At 32.0% G+C, this 17,757-nt stretch overlaps 1 protein-coding gene across 1 annotated transcript; it reads right to left on the bottom strand.

Annotated features, from left to right (window-relative positions):
- Window positions 1-2,356: 2,356 nt before the first annotated feature.
- LOC148301262 (uncharacterized) lies at window positions 2,357-17,307 on the bottom strand. Its single transcript, XM_088273539.1, has 7 exons — window positions 17,241-17,307; window positions 15,673-15,816; window positions 8,700-8,925; window positions 7,293-7,671; window positions 6,257-6,464; window positions 3,226-3,389; window positions 2,357-2,506 (listed from the first exon to the last, which is right to left on the bottom strand). Exons 1-7 carry the CDS (start codon window positions 17,244-17,246, stop codon window positions 2,428-2,430), a joined length of 1,206 nt encoding a protein of 401 aa, XP_088129665.1. The 5' UTR covers window positions 17,247-17,307; the 3' UTR covers window positions 2,357-2,427.
- Between the last annotated feature and the right edge of the window lie 450 nt (window positions 17,308-17,757).

Below are 17,757 nucleotides of genomic sequence, written 5' to 3'. Positions count from 1 at the left end.
ATGACAATTTTGATTTGTGTATGTAATTTATTATATGTATATTTATTTTGAATAAAGGTGGTACAAGTACCAATGTAAAAAAAATGTTTTTCTGTTTACTGTAATTTAGTACCTTTATTTAAAAAAAAAGTCATCCACACTCTCAGTATTATTGATGTCCCGGGTTCGATTTCCAGGGGGGTTAAATAAATACAAGTGATTTTTTCACCTTAATATTTATTTAATTTTACCCTGGACTGGTACCTGAAGCGGAGGGCTAAACACCTTTCCCACGTGTGTTAACGATCAAGATAACACTGTGTTTGTATAATGCAGTGCCCTATGCACCATTGGGGTGCGGATAAGGGTTTGAATTGAAAATTTTAATTTTATGTCTTTATCAATCTTTCAATCCCTAGAGAACATCCTCCCCAAATATACAAAAAGGTTTCATAAAGTTACTTCAAAAGTCATTTTGTGGTAATATTAATCCATTTTTATTTATGTTTTAGTTGGTGAATGCCACTATTTTTTTAAAAATCTATTGTGACACGTGTTTCGATGCATTCTGCATGCGGAATGCATCGAAACTCGTGTCACAATAGATTTGAAGAAAAAGTGGTATTTATGATGTAAAACATGAATTAAAAATGCGTATTAACCTATTTATTTCAACATTTCTCCATTATTAAAAAAAAACAAGGAAAATATTTCATTAGGATCGGGTAAGAAGTTCAGGGGACAAAGTGAGGTATATATGCATTCATAGGGTATTTTCGTCTTTTGGAGAAATGAATAAAAGCAGATTTTTTTTATACTCAGTTTTATTACAAAATTAATCATACAAAAACTATAGTCCAAAATTTCATATAAGCAAGAAAAGCAAGGATATTGTAAAAATATGGTTTTTAAATATAAAAAAATTATAAAAGTAAATATTATAAGATAAATGGTTTTCTTATGTGTTTGATCAATTAACAGAATTTATCATAGGATATGTATATATATATATATATACATATATATATATATATATATATATATATATATATATATATATATAAATATATATATATATATATATATATATATATATATATATATATATATATATATATATATATATATATATATATATATATATATATATATATGTATGTATTTATTCTGTATATACACATATATTTTAAAAATATGTTTCCAATCAGTTTCAAGTATCTTATTTTAATAAATTAAGTGCATAATATTTGAACGAGTGAATATTTTAAAAGAATACTTTTTAAGTAAAATAGTATTATTTTTTATAGTTTTGATGGTCATACCATAAACATTTTCTATCACCTACGCAGCGAAATGGATTTTAGATTAGATTTGAAAAGTGGTGCGTTTAAAAAAGATCGGTTTTAAATATTGAATCTCACAGATGAGATTCAATCATGTAAAATTAAAAAAAAATGAATCTGCTTGTGCATAGTAAGTTCAAAAATTTATAATCAATAACAGGCAGAATGGTGAACGTTTAACAAGTGTAAAATCACTTAAGCCAGCCAAATGTCAGGTTATAAGCCAGGGATGCTCAGACTTGTATTTTTTTAAATATATAACGAAATATGTTTCATCTCAAGTTGAGACGCATAAAATATTGATATATCAATCGTATAGTGAATAATCTAGTGTCTGATATTGACAAATTATTAAAAAATTTCTGCTCCAGGATTTAAACCCGGGTCCCCAATTGTTGGTCAGATAGTTCATCTCACTAAGCTAATGATATAACAGTCACATATGTGTGAAATTAATAGCTACCTGTTATATCGAATGTATGAGAATTAGTCTTGTAAAATTGCTGAAATGCGAATGATTATTATCAGCTGGAGTATCCCTTAGAGACGAAATAAAGAGTTCACGTATTTGTGGAAGACTGGATGTAACAGGCATCAATAGTAAGGTAGAGGAAAGGTTACAGAGATGGTGTGGAGACATAGGACGCAGAGAACCTGATCATATTGTGAACCAGCCAATTGCCATGGATATTTTCGTGAGAAATCTAGAGGAAGACTTAATAATTCATGGATGCTGCAGAAAGATAACATGATTCGAAGGCATGGCCTAGGTGACGTTGTCCATGATAGAATGACCTTTTACCTGAGGACGAAGAGAGCTGACCCCAATAGTTTACAAAGACGATAAGTTGTGATGAAGCCAAGAAGAAGAAGCACAAGAGTGTTTACCTTGCCTTCATGTGATCAAAGATAAAGATAACACTGTGTTGATACGATTCAAAGCCCTTTTAGTATATTGGTAAGGAATAGAAGAGTAAGTCTTCTTTGTAATTGGATTTAGTTAAAATCTACAATATGTAAGAGAAATCGCTGCGTTAAGATTATTTTGCGTCTATTTAAATAAGGGATTATATAAATATTAAGGTTTTTCTTCGTAAGGGATGATTCAGAAGATCCTGACGAGCTGGCCAAACTGGTTGTACATGAAAATAGGCTCTGAAATCTGTTGCACGTTGCTGGCAGCCCTGAAAATAAATTGGTCGTTAATTGAAAAGTCTGAAAAGAACTGAAAAATGGGATAAATTAAAACAACACTTTGAGATCATAAACGTTTGAATTTCTTACAAATCTCTTTTTCAACATTCCTCCAAAGTTATTAGATTAAGTATTGTAAATCAACAATGAGGGGAAATATTTTTCCTTGAATGTCTTTCACAAATATTTTGTGGCACATTTAAAAAAAATATATTAAATGAAACTTTTTAACCACTTTTTTATCGGTACTTTTATCCAGCTGGTTTCGACAAGTTCAAAAACAAAGCTCTATTTTATTTTGCAAAGAAATAATTTTTAATACCAACATCTTCAGACTGGTATGACAAAATTCTATGTTATATATAAAAAAACACGACAAGTATTGAGAACCGAAATTTCACATATTTTTTTCTGAGGATTATAATTAATTTGAATTTAACAAAATTCATCTAGTATAATCAGTCAATTTAAAAAAATAAGGCTTATTACTACATCTCCCTTAAATAAAAAAGAGGGGATGATTGAATAACATGCTAATTATATTTTGTATATTTTTGTATGTGCTTTTAAGCACTGTTAACTTTGTGGTACGGTTATATAACACTCTCCTTATCATTCATCGTTTACTTTGTGTAATACCACCTTAAAGTGGTATTACACAAAGTGAACGATGAATGATAAGGAGAGTGTTAAATATTAATTAATTTACCTAAGTTTGGCGGCCTTTGGCGCTCTTCCGGCTCTGAGTTTGGCGGGCTTGGCTGACTGTTGGAGAAGGACGTATCTTCCAGAAGCTACTGCGTTAGATACGGCTATTTCCCCTTCCCCTGTCTCCTCTTCATCACTGCCAATAACGTTGACTTCAGTGGTTTCCTGAAAAAAATAAACATACGTTCATTAAAGCCCAGTAATCAACAGCCCACGACTTGACTTTCTGTAAACCAAGGTAAGATTTTCAGTGAAAAAATATTTTATTTTATTTTATTAATACATTGTTTATGTATTGAAAAATAGAGATTTTCTTCGAAATAAATATTCAGTATTGCTAAGAAAAGAGTAATTGAAAGGTATTAAGTTAAATTTAAAAAAAAAATGTATTTTAAATATGCATTCTAAAAAAAATCTAATAAATACGTTTGGGTCTGTTTTTATGCGATTTTGAAGTTATGTGATTTTCAAATGTAATGGAACCTATCCCTAATTTTTGTATGTAGTTCAAGTCTTTTTTATTCGAATTCGCATAAAAAATCTTAAATTTAGACTTATGCAGGTTACAACCGTAAAAGTGTGATTACGTCACTTGCGCAAAATTACAAATACTCAAATCTTACTGCAAAAAGTACTTGTAATTTGGATTGATGATTTATCTCAAAAACCATTTCTCATATGTGGATATTTAATTAAGGAAAATGCTCTTCTGTTTTTATTTTTCAGATAAATTATACACTTTTTAAAAGCGATTTTTGGTACATTCTATCATTTTGATTTTAAGTTTTGCGGTTTTTAAAAATAATGGAACCCATCCCCCGTTCTGTATGTACTTCAAGTCTTATTACATGCTATACATGACTTCCTCTGGAACCTATCTCTGGACCTTATATAAAAAGAGACCCAAGTGAATACATTCCAAAAATAAATTTGGCGCAGACATATTTGGCTTTTCACGCAGCTGATGAATCACGTGAATCACCTTCTCCGCACCACAATGGCGCACAAGACACTGCGTTATATAAAAACAGTGTTATCTTGATCGTTCACACATGAAGAAGTTTCAGGTACCAGTGCAGAGTAATATTAAATAAATATTAGAGTGAAGAATCGAACCCGGAACCTCCTGCACAGTAGCTGAAAATGCTAATCATCACACCACGGAGGTGGACCCATTTATATATATATATATATATATATATATATATATATATATATATATATATATATATATATATATATATATATATATATATATATATATATATATATATATATATATATATATATATATATATATATATATATATATATATATATATATATATATATATATATATATATATACACAAATATCCGCTTCCGTAGTGCAATGGTCAGCATGCTCAGCTACCGTTCTGGAGGTCCTGGGTTCGATTCCCAGGGGGATTTAATAAATATAAGTGATTTTTTCACTCTAATATTTATTCAATATTACACTGGACTGGTACCTGAAGTGGAGGGCTGATCACCTTTCCTTCATGTGTAAACGATCGAGATAACACTGCGTTTATATGAAGCAGTGCCCTATGCACCATTGGGGTGCGGTAAGGGTTTTATTATTTTTTTATTATATATATATATATATATATATATATATATATATATATATATATATATATATATATATTAGTTTTATTATACAACTCCATACACCTATAATCATTTCAATTCTGCAAAACTTCTTCCGCATTTTTGGCATGATTATTTCATTAAAAAAAACCTATCTACCGTTTCATATGACTGACCTAGATCTTTTTGACGGTTTCAAGTGAAAAAATATAAATCGTGAAGTTTAAAGAGGAAAGTGAAGATGTTACTTTCATTTTCAAACGACCATTATATAAATCTAGTTAGCGCACTTATGATACAAAGTAAAATTATTTTATATCACATAACAAGTCACTTTTTATGTATCAGGTTAATTTTCTACATTCTCTGAAATATATGATACAAGTAATTTAATACTTTCCAAAGTAGATAATTGTTATAATTAAAGCCAATTTCTAATTATAAACCTTATACGCACCTAATGGTGCATAGGGCACTACATCAAATTATTGGAACCTTAAGTTGATCGTAAATTAAATCAGTCTTATGCTTCAGGCACCAGTCAATAAAATAAAAATGGAATATAAAATTTAAATGAAATTACATAATAAAGTCCTAATACTAACTAACTAACTAACCATCACGCCGCTTCCCCGCAGAGGTAGGCAGAGAGAATAGAGCGCCACACCACTCTGTCCTTGCAAACATTCTTCGCCTCTTCCACGTTCATGCATCTCCTTATACATACCCGCCGATTGTTACGACTCCTAACCTGACCACTTTCAAGTATTTGGCATACCTGATCGTGCCATGTTTTTCTCGGTCTTCCTCTACTTCTTTTCCCGCTAACATTCGCCTAATAAATTTGTTTTACCGTTCTTTCCTCGCTCATTCGTTCTACATGTCCAAACCATCTCAACACACCTTTCTTCCTAAGTCCTTAAGACCTTCAGTCCTAATACTAAGCTCAAGTAATGTATGTATGTAAGTGAAGCATGGAGTTGACAAAAGAAGGAAGATAGCAGACTAAATGCAGTCGAAATGCGATCTCTTCGTGCGGCAAAACCATGTATGTTGGATGTTCCAATGGTGATATAAGGAATGAATGTAAGACTGAGATTTTTGTAAATTACCTAACGTTGAAGTGACTCAGAAATCTAGCTACGGCTTTTGCAACACCGCTTATCGTGACCCTACTTACGCTTCAACTTTTTAAATTTTAAAACCTGTGGATTTACTGTTTACGTTAAATAAGCATCATCAATTAAATTAAGAACGGAGCGTTAAGTTGGTTTGAACTCCCGACATGACCATATTCAAGTATTTGAAGTACTTGATCGTTCCGAGATTTCATCTGTCTCCTTCTGCTTCTACCAACAACTTTAATTGTTCCATAATTTATATTATTTCTAAACGTAAAATAGGTTTTTGGGTTTCCATACCTCTTCCTCAGTCTGTGGGACATCGGCTTCTTCTTCCTGTTGGTCCTCTGGCTGGTCCACTTCCTGTTCCTGTTCTTGTGGAACTTCCTGTGAGGCTGGAGGTCCATATTCCTGAGGAGGTCCATACTCCTGGGCGGGAGAACCAGCTAGTGGAACTGGAGCATCGAAAGTGCCTGCGACTTCTTGCCTCTGGCTTTTCTGGACGAACCTTGATAGAGGTTTAAATCATCGTTTAAATGAAGTAAGGTACGGTATCTTTAAAACCCTAAGCGTATGTTTATTTATGTATGAATATATATATATATATATATATATATATATATATATATATATATATATATATATATATATATATATATATATATATATATATATATATATATATATATATATGTATATTTATATATATATATATATATATATATATATATATATATATATATATATATATATATATATATATATATATATATATATATATATATACATAAATATATATAAATATATATATATATATATATATATATATATATATCATCATATCACATATTCCTTAGTTTCTTTCCTTCTCACTTTCAACTCCTAACCTGATCCTACATTATTTATATTACAATATCATTGTTTGTTTATACACAAAATTTAAAAATATTTTATATTTTGAAAAATACATGTATCCCGCAGTTGACAAACAAGTATTTGGACACACTCAAAATGTTGTTTTAACATCACTTTAAATATTTTATTATAACTTAATTTTTATGTCTACCGGTTTCGAAGCTAACCGCTTCTTTATCAAGACTGATTAAAACTAAAACACTATCTACTAAATAAAATTCAAAATATTTTGGCCTCTAGGCAAAAGAGATAAAATAAATAAAGTAAAATAAATATGTAAAATGATCTCTTAAACCAGCTCATGGCGGTCGTCCGCACCGTAAATTCCCAGACTTTCAAATTCTTCTTCATCTTTGAAGATTGAGATGTGAAAAAATAATATAAAAGTTGATATACCTATTAAAAAATGGTTTGTTCTTACCTTTGGTTGAAGACAGGCGCTGGCCTCAATCTCTGCTTAGCCGGAACACCCTGAGGAACAGTAAACCTGCCAAACTGCTGGGCGACAAATCCAGTCGTAAAAGTCCCAGCATTCTTCTTTCCCTGTTTTGATCCAAACTGCTGCGCCGGAGGCTGGAACCCGTTGGTGGTGCTATAGGCCACTTGCTGCCTCTGGAACTGCCTCTGTTGCTGGAACTGCTGCTGCTGCTGGAACTGACCCTGGAAGATCTGCCGGGACGGGGTTGCCTGGAGACGGCCGGATTTCTGCTTTTGCTGGCGAAGACGCTGCACGCGACGGTCGCGCAGACGCTCGCTTGGGAGAGAGCGGAATTCCTTTGCTGGTTCGATTCCGGGCAGGGCTGGAAACGAATCAGGTTGTCAATTTTAGATGTTCGATATAAAAAAAACAATACTATGATTTGGTTTGAGGCGTTTAGAATATGGTTCATGTCACAGCACACACAATCAAGTGGTAACATGTATGGTATGTATAACATGTCGCTCACTCCTTTCAACAACGTCATAAATAAAAAATCGTCAATTTTCAGTTGTGCATGTTTTTGGAATGTCCAGAAAATGTACTCTATCCCAGCAAAAGCGGCATATTTTTAACTTAATATTTACCCGCTACAGGGCAGAAAGTGTTGTTTTTGCATTTTGAAGAAAATGTATTGTTTAATTACTTTTTTAGATATATTTAATATTTTACAAATGGAGACAAAATATTCAGGTTTTACCTAAAAATATCTGTTGCACAGTAAAAAGTTTAATAAATGGCTTGATATTTATTTTTAATACATTGTAATATATTTTTAAACTTTAAAAACGATCTCCTGAAAAATCAAGTTTTTTGATATGTGACGTTGTTGAAAGGAGTGAGCGATATCACCATAAGAACATCTTTCGTTCATGGTTTTGCCATACTGAAATATTGTCTAAATTCAGTACTTTTCTTTTGCTAACCGCATGCTTCACATACATTTTTAATTTATTTTTAATATGGTTACAAAAGAAAACGCAGTTCTCTCTAATAAAGAGACTAAGAAGCCATTGTGCTTGAAAATCGAGTTGCACTTATTATTTTTTGTTTATGTTTGTTGGTAATATAATTAATTTTTACTATAATTATTTTTTATTTCTTAAATTAACATGTATGTACATGTGTAATTAATTTAATTTATTTTATAGCATTTTAATGTCTTCATTTTTTTTCCATCTGCAGGAAGGTTATTGAAGTACTTGGTTGCCAAATATTAAAAAAATACATTTTTAAAGTTGTGTTGGATTTACTTCATCTTTATCAGACTGTTTTTTTATCACTTTTTTAATTCACCATAAAGACATGGTATTTTTGACTGTTGATTTCTCTTTCTTTCTCTTTCCTTACCTTGAACAGTGAGTTCGTCTTCAACTTCGAAGGCAGCAGTGGTGGCTTCTAGCTCGTCTTCCTCGTCTTCTTCTTCTTGGGAATTGGTGACCGGTGGTCCATACTGCAGGAAAGGAGTTGTCGCCTCAGTGGTACCTATCTCCCCAGTGTACTGAACTTCCTCTTCTGTGATTTCCACATCAGCTCCAGTTTCCGTTTCTTGACTTCCTCTGAATGGGTTTGGAACCTGTAAAAACATTTATTTAAAAAATTTTATATCTCAACAAAGATGAAGAAGAACATGGAAGTTTCGGCAGTTACGGGACTTACGACCGTCATTAGATAGTTAAAGTTATAACTTAAGTAAATGAATGACAGCCACACTACTCATATTCGTGGAACTTCTATATATATTGTTCAAATTAGAAACATAGTGCTTGAACAACTAAAATTCTCATTAGAGACATCTATGGTTAGATAAATGAAGTTTTTATACTGAGCAGAAACTGTTTCATTTTTATGTGAGGTCCGAATCCTGTATTTTAATCACATGCATGAGAAACGAAACATATGTAGAAAATATCATTTTTTTTTTTATTATTTTAGCTTAAAATTTAGCCTGTTAATTTATTTACAATATTTTGAGTGTGTCCAAACACTTGTTAACAAATCTGGATTATCTACAATTAAAGGAATAATTTTTTATATTATTTTTGATATGTCAAAAAATAATATAAAAAAATAACACCTATAATTGAAGATAATCCAGATTTGTGAACAAGTAAGTACTTATGTCCAAATGGACGCACTCAAAATGCTGTAAGTAAAATTTAAATGAAGATATTTTTTACAACATAAAACGTAAATGAAAGTCACTGTTAGTATTTTGCTTGAAATACTGTCACAATATTTTTTGCTTCGCGTGTATTGTAAAGGAAAATTAGGACAGTTAAAAAAAAATGCCACACACTATTTTCACAAAACACGAATTTTTGCGCAAATAATTTATATATGTAAGTTAGTTTATTTTTTTTATTTTTACGGAATGTGTGAAAGTTTTTAGTGAGAGTATTTAAATGTTTTAGAATTAAATAAACCCTGATGATGACAAGGTTCTTGTCAAAACTGGTAGGCTAAATTGTATTAATAAAAAAGTGGTTAAAATAAAGGTAATTAATTTTATAAAGTTTTAAATATTGACTTACTTACATATATTTATAGTTTTAATTTCATTTTACAACTACAGAGGACGACCCGCTTTTGAAAATTAAAAATATTTGGGTTATCCAAATTTTTATTCTTTTAATCTACATGGACTTATTTATCTCTGATATGCGCTGTAGCGGGTACAACGAGTTGAAGAGACGAGCGGAGGATACAGATAGATGGAGACTGATCATGAAAGAAGCAAATCAATCTACACAATGATTGTAACCCATGAAAAAGAAATTCGGATAATTTAAATAGCCCCATTTTCGTAAAAGACTATCTCAAGGGCGCTTCATTGTGATTGAATAAGGTATTATCACTCGTGAGGAATGTCTAATTTAACATACTCAACCTATAAAGGATTGTGTAAGACTCGTGAAGTGATATAATCAATATTTTCATTCATCATTTTCTTTCGCAAAATTCGCCTTCGTAAAAACATTGTTTTCGTAAGTTGGTAACGAATAACGTCACATAAACGAATTCAAACTACCATTATTACAGCTCTATAAAGCAGATACACAAAGGAATACGCCCCATAACACACCTGATGACGTAAAATTTTATGACGTATAGCGGTGTCCGTTTTTCGTTTTATAAAGTTTAAACCTTCATATCTCCCTTACTTCTCTACCGATTTCAATAAGAATGTTACCGACAGTCTTGTGATTTTTTATTAATTTTTTTAAAATTATAAGCCAATAATAACACATCATGAAACAGCTCCATTGGGGAAAAGGAGATAGCGGAAATGATTTATAAAAAGAATCTATTTTCAGGTTTTTTTCTAAAGATTATCTCACTCTCACGTATTAGAAGCAAACCAATTATCACAAAGATTCTAACTCACGAAGAAGAATCATAGGTATGAAAACTTGAAAATTATCAAACTATTGAGTTGATAGTAAAAATGGCCTTGAAATACCATTTTGTTTTAGATAGAAATTGAATTTATTATTAACCGTGCTTATTATGTACAAGATTTATAGATCGTTAAGCGATGTTTGTTTCTTCTGATTTAAAAAAATATATATTTTAATATGTGTTGGAACAGAAGAGATAATCTAGTGTAGGCCAATCAGGAACTTATCAGCATTTGCTCATTGCCGGGAGGAAACCACGTTGCACTCCTCAGGAGAAGCCGGACTGCTGACTGTCGTCAACAGACCTTCCGTTCCACTAGAAGAGGGTTCGTCATTTTGTGTCCTAGCTTGGTTTACGGTACCAATGTCCTTCACTATTTTAATCATGTATACAACCTTGAAATACCTTTTTCAAGGGCCTGTTATTATTACAAGTAGAACCTCTATATGAGAATCATGTATTTATAAAGTAATATCCTTCCCAAGCAAGGCCAAGCTAATAACGATGAAAATCACGTATTTATTCTTTAGCAATGCGAAAAAGGACACCCAATTCGGTCCATTGCATAAAAGCATTGTTGTCATTCAAGATATGTCGCAGTATTGCATAACTCGACTTTGAAGATATGCAAAATAGCACCAGCCGCGACAAATTTTGGGGACGCGACGTGGAATTAGCCAAGTGTTTAAAATTGCTTAAAAATAACGCACGTAATTAATGTAAATTCGATTTAAACGGTGCAAGATCTAATTGGTCGAACAGCGAGTAAATTAAGATTTTTGAGTAATTATTTACAATATTGTTTTACGAATAAAGCGATTTCAATAAAATTAAGCTGCTTTTGAAAAATTCTAACATAAAATCTAAAAAAAAATTTCATAACATTTTGATTTCAAAATTTGCATTTTCTTCAAATTAACTAGTAAAATTATATTTTCTTGGATGTTTTCCGCAGATACTTTGTGGCACGTTTTATAATATCTTTATAAAATTAATTAACTTTGTTTTCACCACTTTTTTTATAAATACAATTTAACCTACCGGTTTCGACAATACCATGTCATCATCAGGTGTGGAAGTTTTTGGTAAATAATTTTAATGTTTTTAATGTTTTTGATTTAAAATAAACCCTGATGATGACAAGGTATCGTCGAAACCGGTAGGGTAAATTATATTTAAAAAAAATGTGGTGAAAACAAAGTTAATCAATTTTATAAAGGTAAAATTATAAGCTAAAATAATTGAAAATCATATTTTCAAGCGTTTCTCATGTATGTGAATATAATCCAGGAAACGAACTTCACATACAAATGGAAAGAGTCCCTCCATTATAAAAGCTTTCGTCATCCTACCATAGATGGCGATTATAAACTCGCGCAATGTGTGTTTCGAGTTTCATCAATATATGTAGAAGTTTCGAATTGTTTTAGTAGTCAGGGCAATTACAGGGCTTACGACAGTCATAAGCTTGGTTAAGTGATCACTTTACACACGTGTAATATTCACCAATTCTACCCATGATTAACAGCCACACTACTCAAGATAATCCAGATTTGTGAACAAGTATTTTGACACACACAAAATGTGTTAAGAAAATATTCAAGAGTGAAAAAGATTCGTCGGGTTGTGGTCCCGTGGTTAGAGTCGCGGATTCTTAAGTCGGAGTTTCTCGGTTCGAACCCCTCTACCGCAATTTGATACCTATTTCTAAGAATGAGCCGCTTGGGCTTACAGAAATAGTGTGAAATTGAAATATTTGTGTGAATAATAAAAACACAAATATTTCTCATTTCTTTATTAAAAATAATAAATAAAATACTCTGTATAATATTAATTTGCTTTTAAATTGCTCACTGAAAATACAATACGTGTTCTCACAACACAAAAAAATCGGATCATCATATGAGATATATCGGTTTTTAATTGCAACACTCCGAAAACGTGTACGTGACGTAATTATGACGTCAAACACGTCTTACTAACACGATGACCCTTGTTTACTTACGATCAGTGACTGTTAATAAACTAATTTAAAGATCGATTAATCGATTAATTTTAACCGACAGATTACCGAATCAAATTCGCGAAAGTTAATAACCGTTATACAGTTAAACCTGAGTTTATACATAATTTTAATATACTTTTCTTATCGATATCTCAACAAAGATAAAGAAGAATATGTAAGTCTTAGTATTGGCAGGATTTGGGACCTGTCATAGACCAGTTTCTGTGCTGAAGTATAAAAAATTAAAATAGTGATAAAAATACCGCCTAAATAGACTAAAATCTAGAGTATATGAGCAAACATTTGACTTATTGATATGTTGATGTAGATGAAGAAGAATATGAATGTCTAAATATTGACATATTTATATATTTAATACGTCAGAATTCGCGGCAGTATCTATAGTTGATTTTATGAGGTTTCAATTTAGCAAAAACACTTGGTTTTTTTATTACAATATTATATTTCACATTTTGTGTGTGTCAAATATATATAAATATTAGTCACACTCAAAATATCACTAAGCAATGATTGCCATAGAAAAAAATCTATGGTAAGTATGATTGTTTTAAAAATTTATCTAAGGTGATTTTCTCTCATAGCTGTCAGTTTTAACATGACGTTTCTTCAGATAGGTGATTTAATTTAAAATCAAGTTTTTTAAATTATTTTTTCGTGCATATCTTGATAAAATCGGTCAAATGAATTTAATTAAGTATTGTGCTTATTTTTATAAATTCTGTTATTATAAAGTATTTAATAAAGAGTTTGCGCATATTTTAACAAAATCGCTCAAATAAATTTAATTCAGTGTGTACATCTTTATGATATCTTCTTCAAATCTTTATCCGCACCCGATGGTGCATAGGGCACTGCATCATATAACACAGTGTTATCTTGATCGTTAATTCATGAAGGAATGGTGATCGATCCCTCCGCTTCAGGCACACGTCCAAGGGTAATATTGAATACATATTTTAAAGAAAAAATTACTTTTTATTTTGTATTTAACCCCCCCCCCCTGGAAATCGAATCCGGGACCTCAATTATGGTAGCCTAGCGTGCTGACCATAATACTACGGAGGCGAACACATCAGTCAAATTAATTTTTAAGGGTTCGTGCATACATCTAGACAGTACCGAAAATATCGTAAATGTGACAATAATACGTATATTTATTATAAAGTGAAGTGTTGGCGTTATTGAGCTAAAATTTTACACCCCAGTCAAAACACTAGAAGCCAATTATATCATGTTAACAGAGATGAAGAAGAATACGTGAGTCTGGGCGTTTACAGGGCTTACGTACTATCAAAAGCTGGTTTCAGAGATCACGTGATATACGCGTAATATAATTTTTACTTGTAATTTATGTTTTTGTCCGCCTCCGTAGTGTAATGGTCAGCACGCTCGGCTACCGTTCTGGAGGTCCCGGGTTCGATTCCCATGGAAGGTCAAATAAATAAAAGTGATTTTTTCTCTCTAATATTTATTCAATATTACCCTGGACTGGTACCTGAAGAGAAGGGCTGATCACCTTTCCTTCGTGTTAACGATCAAGATAACACTGTGTTTATATAATGTAGTGCCCTATGCACCATTGGAGTGCGTATAAGAGTTTGAATTTAACTGAATTTATGTTTTATTTTCAAATATTTTGTACTTAAAATCTATTGTGACACGTGTTTCGATGCATTCCGCATCATTTTCAAACACCGTACAAAACATCCATAAAAATCTTTTTTAATTTTTCTTGTTTAATATTTCAATTTAAAAATAATTACTTTACATATAAACTATCTTCGATAACTGTTTTATAAATGTGTTAAAAGTGCGTCCGATGGCTATTTGACCCTAACGGGCCATGGCTAGTTATGCCAGATGTGGCAAAATTTACCAGGCAATCTGACACCATACCCAAGGGTAAGTAAACCGACTTAACATTTATTATTGTGCTGTCCTAATTTAAATAATGTAACATGTATTTTTTACTCTTTATCGTTAGTCAATACACTTCATCGTAACGTATAATTTGATTGAAAAGATTAGGAAGAGTTCTTTACGGTGGTATGGACATGCGGAGCGAATGGATAGCGAGAGAATGACTAAGAAAATATATGTGGCGAATGTGTGCGGGAAAACAGAACGAGGATGACCGAAAAATACTTGGCACGATCAGATCAATCAGAACCTAAAATCTGGTGGTGTCAAAAGTCTGCGTAATCATGATTGACAACCACACTACTCAAATTCTTAGAAGTTCTAAATATTTATGATCCAATTAAGAAACATTGTACTTAAATCACAAGAATTTTCACTAGAGACATCTATTGGTGAGATGAAGAAGCTTTTGTATTGAACAAAAACTCTTATATTTGTATGTGAGGTCCGAATCCAGGATTATAATCACACACATGAGAAACGCCATTAAACCTCCTTTTTATTTTAGCTTATAATTTGACCAGATAATTTATTAACAACACTTTGAGTTTGTCTAAATACTAAAATTCTTAGAAGTTCTATATATATATGATCCAATTTACAATCATTGAACTTGAAACACTAGAATTTTCACTAGAGACATCTATTGGTGAGATTTCATGTAATTCACGAGTGAAAATTCTAATCGGAAATTTCATTTCATTCAAACCCTTATCCGCACTCTATGGTGCATAGGGCACTCAATCATATAAACGCAGTGTTATCTTGATCATTAACACATGAAGGAAAGGTGATCGGCCCTCCGCTTCAGACGCCAGTCCAGGGTTATATTGAATGAATAATAAAGTGAAAAAATCACTAATATTTATTTGACCTCCCCTGGGAATCGAACCCGGGACCTCCAGTATGTTAGCCGAGCGTGCTGACCATCACACTACGGAGGCGAACAAAATACTTGTTAATAAATATAAATACCTCTTCGGGCTCTTGGGTCCTGGTTGGCAGCTCGAAGGAGGGCCCCTTCGGCCTCCAACCGCTGGGCGCGTACGGCGCGCTGGGGGCTTGCGGAGCCCCGAGAGCCCCCAACGCACAGGAGAACAAGAAAAATGCTACAATCATCTGGAAAAAAAAGAACTTAGTCAATATGGCGAATTAAAAAAAAAACAGTGTCATGCATCGTGGGTGTACTGGCAAAAAACGTTAACTCGAAAATATGCAATTTTAAACCTGATGGTGCATAGGGCACTGCATAGTATTGATGCAGTGCTATCTTGATCGTTAACACGACACATGAAGGAAAGGTGATCAACCCTCTGCTCAGGTACAAATCCGAGATAATATTGAATAAATATTAGAATGAAAAAAATTACTTTCATTTATCTGAGCACGGTGATATTTTACCTGTACACGAGTAAAAACGGTTGTCCAAATAAAATTCTCCTCAAAGACGCTGTTGGCTACCAAGCTGGAGATCCCGGGTTCGATTCCCAGGGGAGTCATAATAAATATATATTTTTTACTCTATTATTTATTTTATATTACATAAGACTGGTTTGTAAAGTGCAAGACTTAACAACTTACTTTCACGTAATTGACGATCAACTTGACATGGCATCAATTTGATGTAGTGCCCTATGCACCATTGGGTGCGAATTAAGACCGTTTCGATGAGAACATCAGTAATTCTAAAAACTGGTCGTGTTCACATTAATATTCAAAAAAGTAATTTTAAACGTGTTTTATTTTTATATATAAATCATCATGTTTTTCTACAAGGTCCAAATCGAGATATTTAAATATAAAATTATATTTAAAGGAATTTTCTTTTTTTTTGATAAACCTGAAAAGAATCTTTCAGGAATATCGCATTCTCTACAGAATAATTTCAAACATAAATATTTAAAAAAAAGGTCTGCTAGATTTAACTTTTTACGAATATTTTTTTAGTAGAATATGATTTTATACATATATGAATAAAAAAAACAAATAAATAACTTTTTGATCTTTTCTTTTTTATGTCCGGCAACCGAATTTCATATGTCGCTCACCCTTTCAAGAAGTCATAAATCAAAAAACTTAATTTTTCAGATCAGTTTTAAAGTTTAGAAATATAATACAATGTATTAAATATAAATATCAAGCCACTTATTGAACTTTTTTACTGTACAACAGATCTTTTTAGGTAAAACCTGAGAGTTTTTTCTCCATTTGAAAAATATTAAGTATATTTAAAAAAAAATTAAACCAAACCTTTTCTTCAAAATGCAAAAACAACACTTTCTGCCCTGTAGCGGGTAAATATTAAGTTAAAAATATCCCTCTTTTGCTGGGATATAGTAAATTTTTTGGGCATTCCGAAAACATATGGCGTTGTTGAAAGGAGTGAGCGATATGTGAGCGAAAATTCAAGTAATTAGATTTTTTTAAAAGACCAGGCGCCGAATTTTGTCTATATCGACACTATCAGACATCTGACCAGCTAATTCTTATACAAATGGCCAAAAATGTTATTTTTTTTTTTAATGAATTCGTATTGTGCTCACCTTCATTTCGACTCGGTTAATTTTGCCACCGCACAGAGGACCTTTACACAATGACTGATGGACAACTAGTGATGCTACTGTGCGGGTGACAATGCTATTTATACTGGGTGGCTTGTCGCGTCTAGCGTGTGACCTGAAACATCAATTGCTGTATTTCTGCTGGTCAACTGAACAAGGACGATTCACTGCCGAAATTTAAGCCCGTATTACACTGTCACACAAAAATCAGTTTTGTCATCCGTATTGATAATTCATTTCATTCAAACCCTTATCCTCATCCGATGGTGCATAGGACACTGCATCATATAAACGCAGTGTTTTCTTAATCATTAACACACAAAGGAAAGGTGATCAGCCCTCCGCTTCCGGTACCAGTCCAAGGTAATATTGAATAAATATAGGAGTGAAAAAATCACTTATATTTATTTGACCCCCCCTGGGAATTGAACCCGGGACCTTCAGTATAATGTCAATCTTATTTTATTTATTATTATTTATTTTGTCCGCATCCTTAGTG

This window comes from Brachycentrus maculatus, unplaced genomic scaffold, assembly GCF_059751285.1.
Source record: "Brachycentrus maculatus isolate JH-2025_06_01 unplaced genomic scaffold, ASM5975128v1 h1tg000588l, whole genome shotgun sequence".
Taxonomy (NCBI): Eukaryota; Metazoa; Arthropoda; class Insecta; order Trichoptera; family Brachycentridae; genus Brachycentrus; species Brachycentrus maculatus.
The sequence above is the reverse complement of the archived record's forward strand: the minus strand, read 5'-3'. Positions and strand labels throughout refer to the sequence as shown.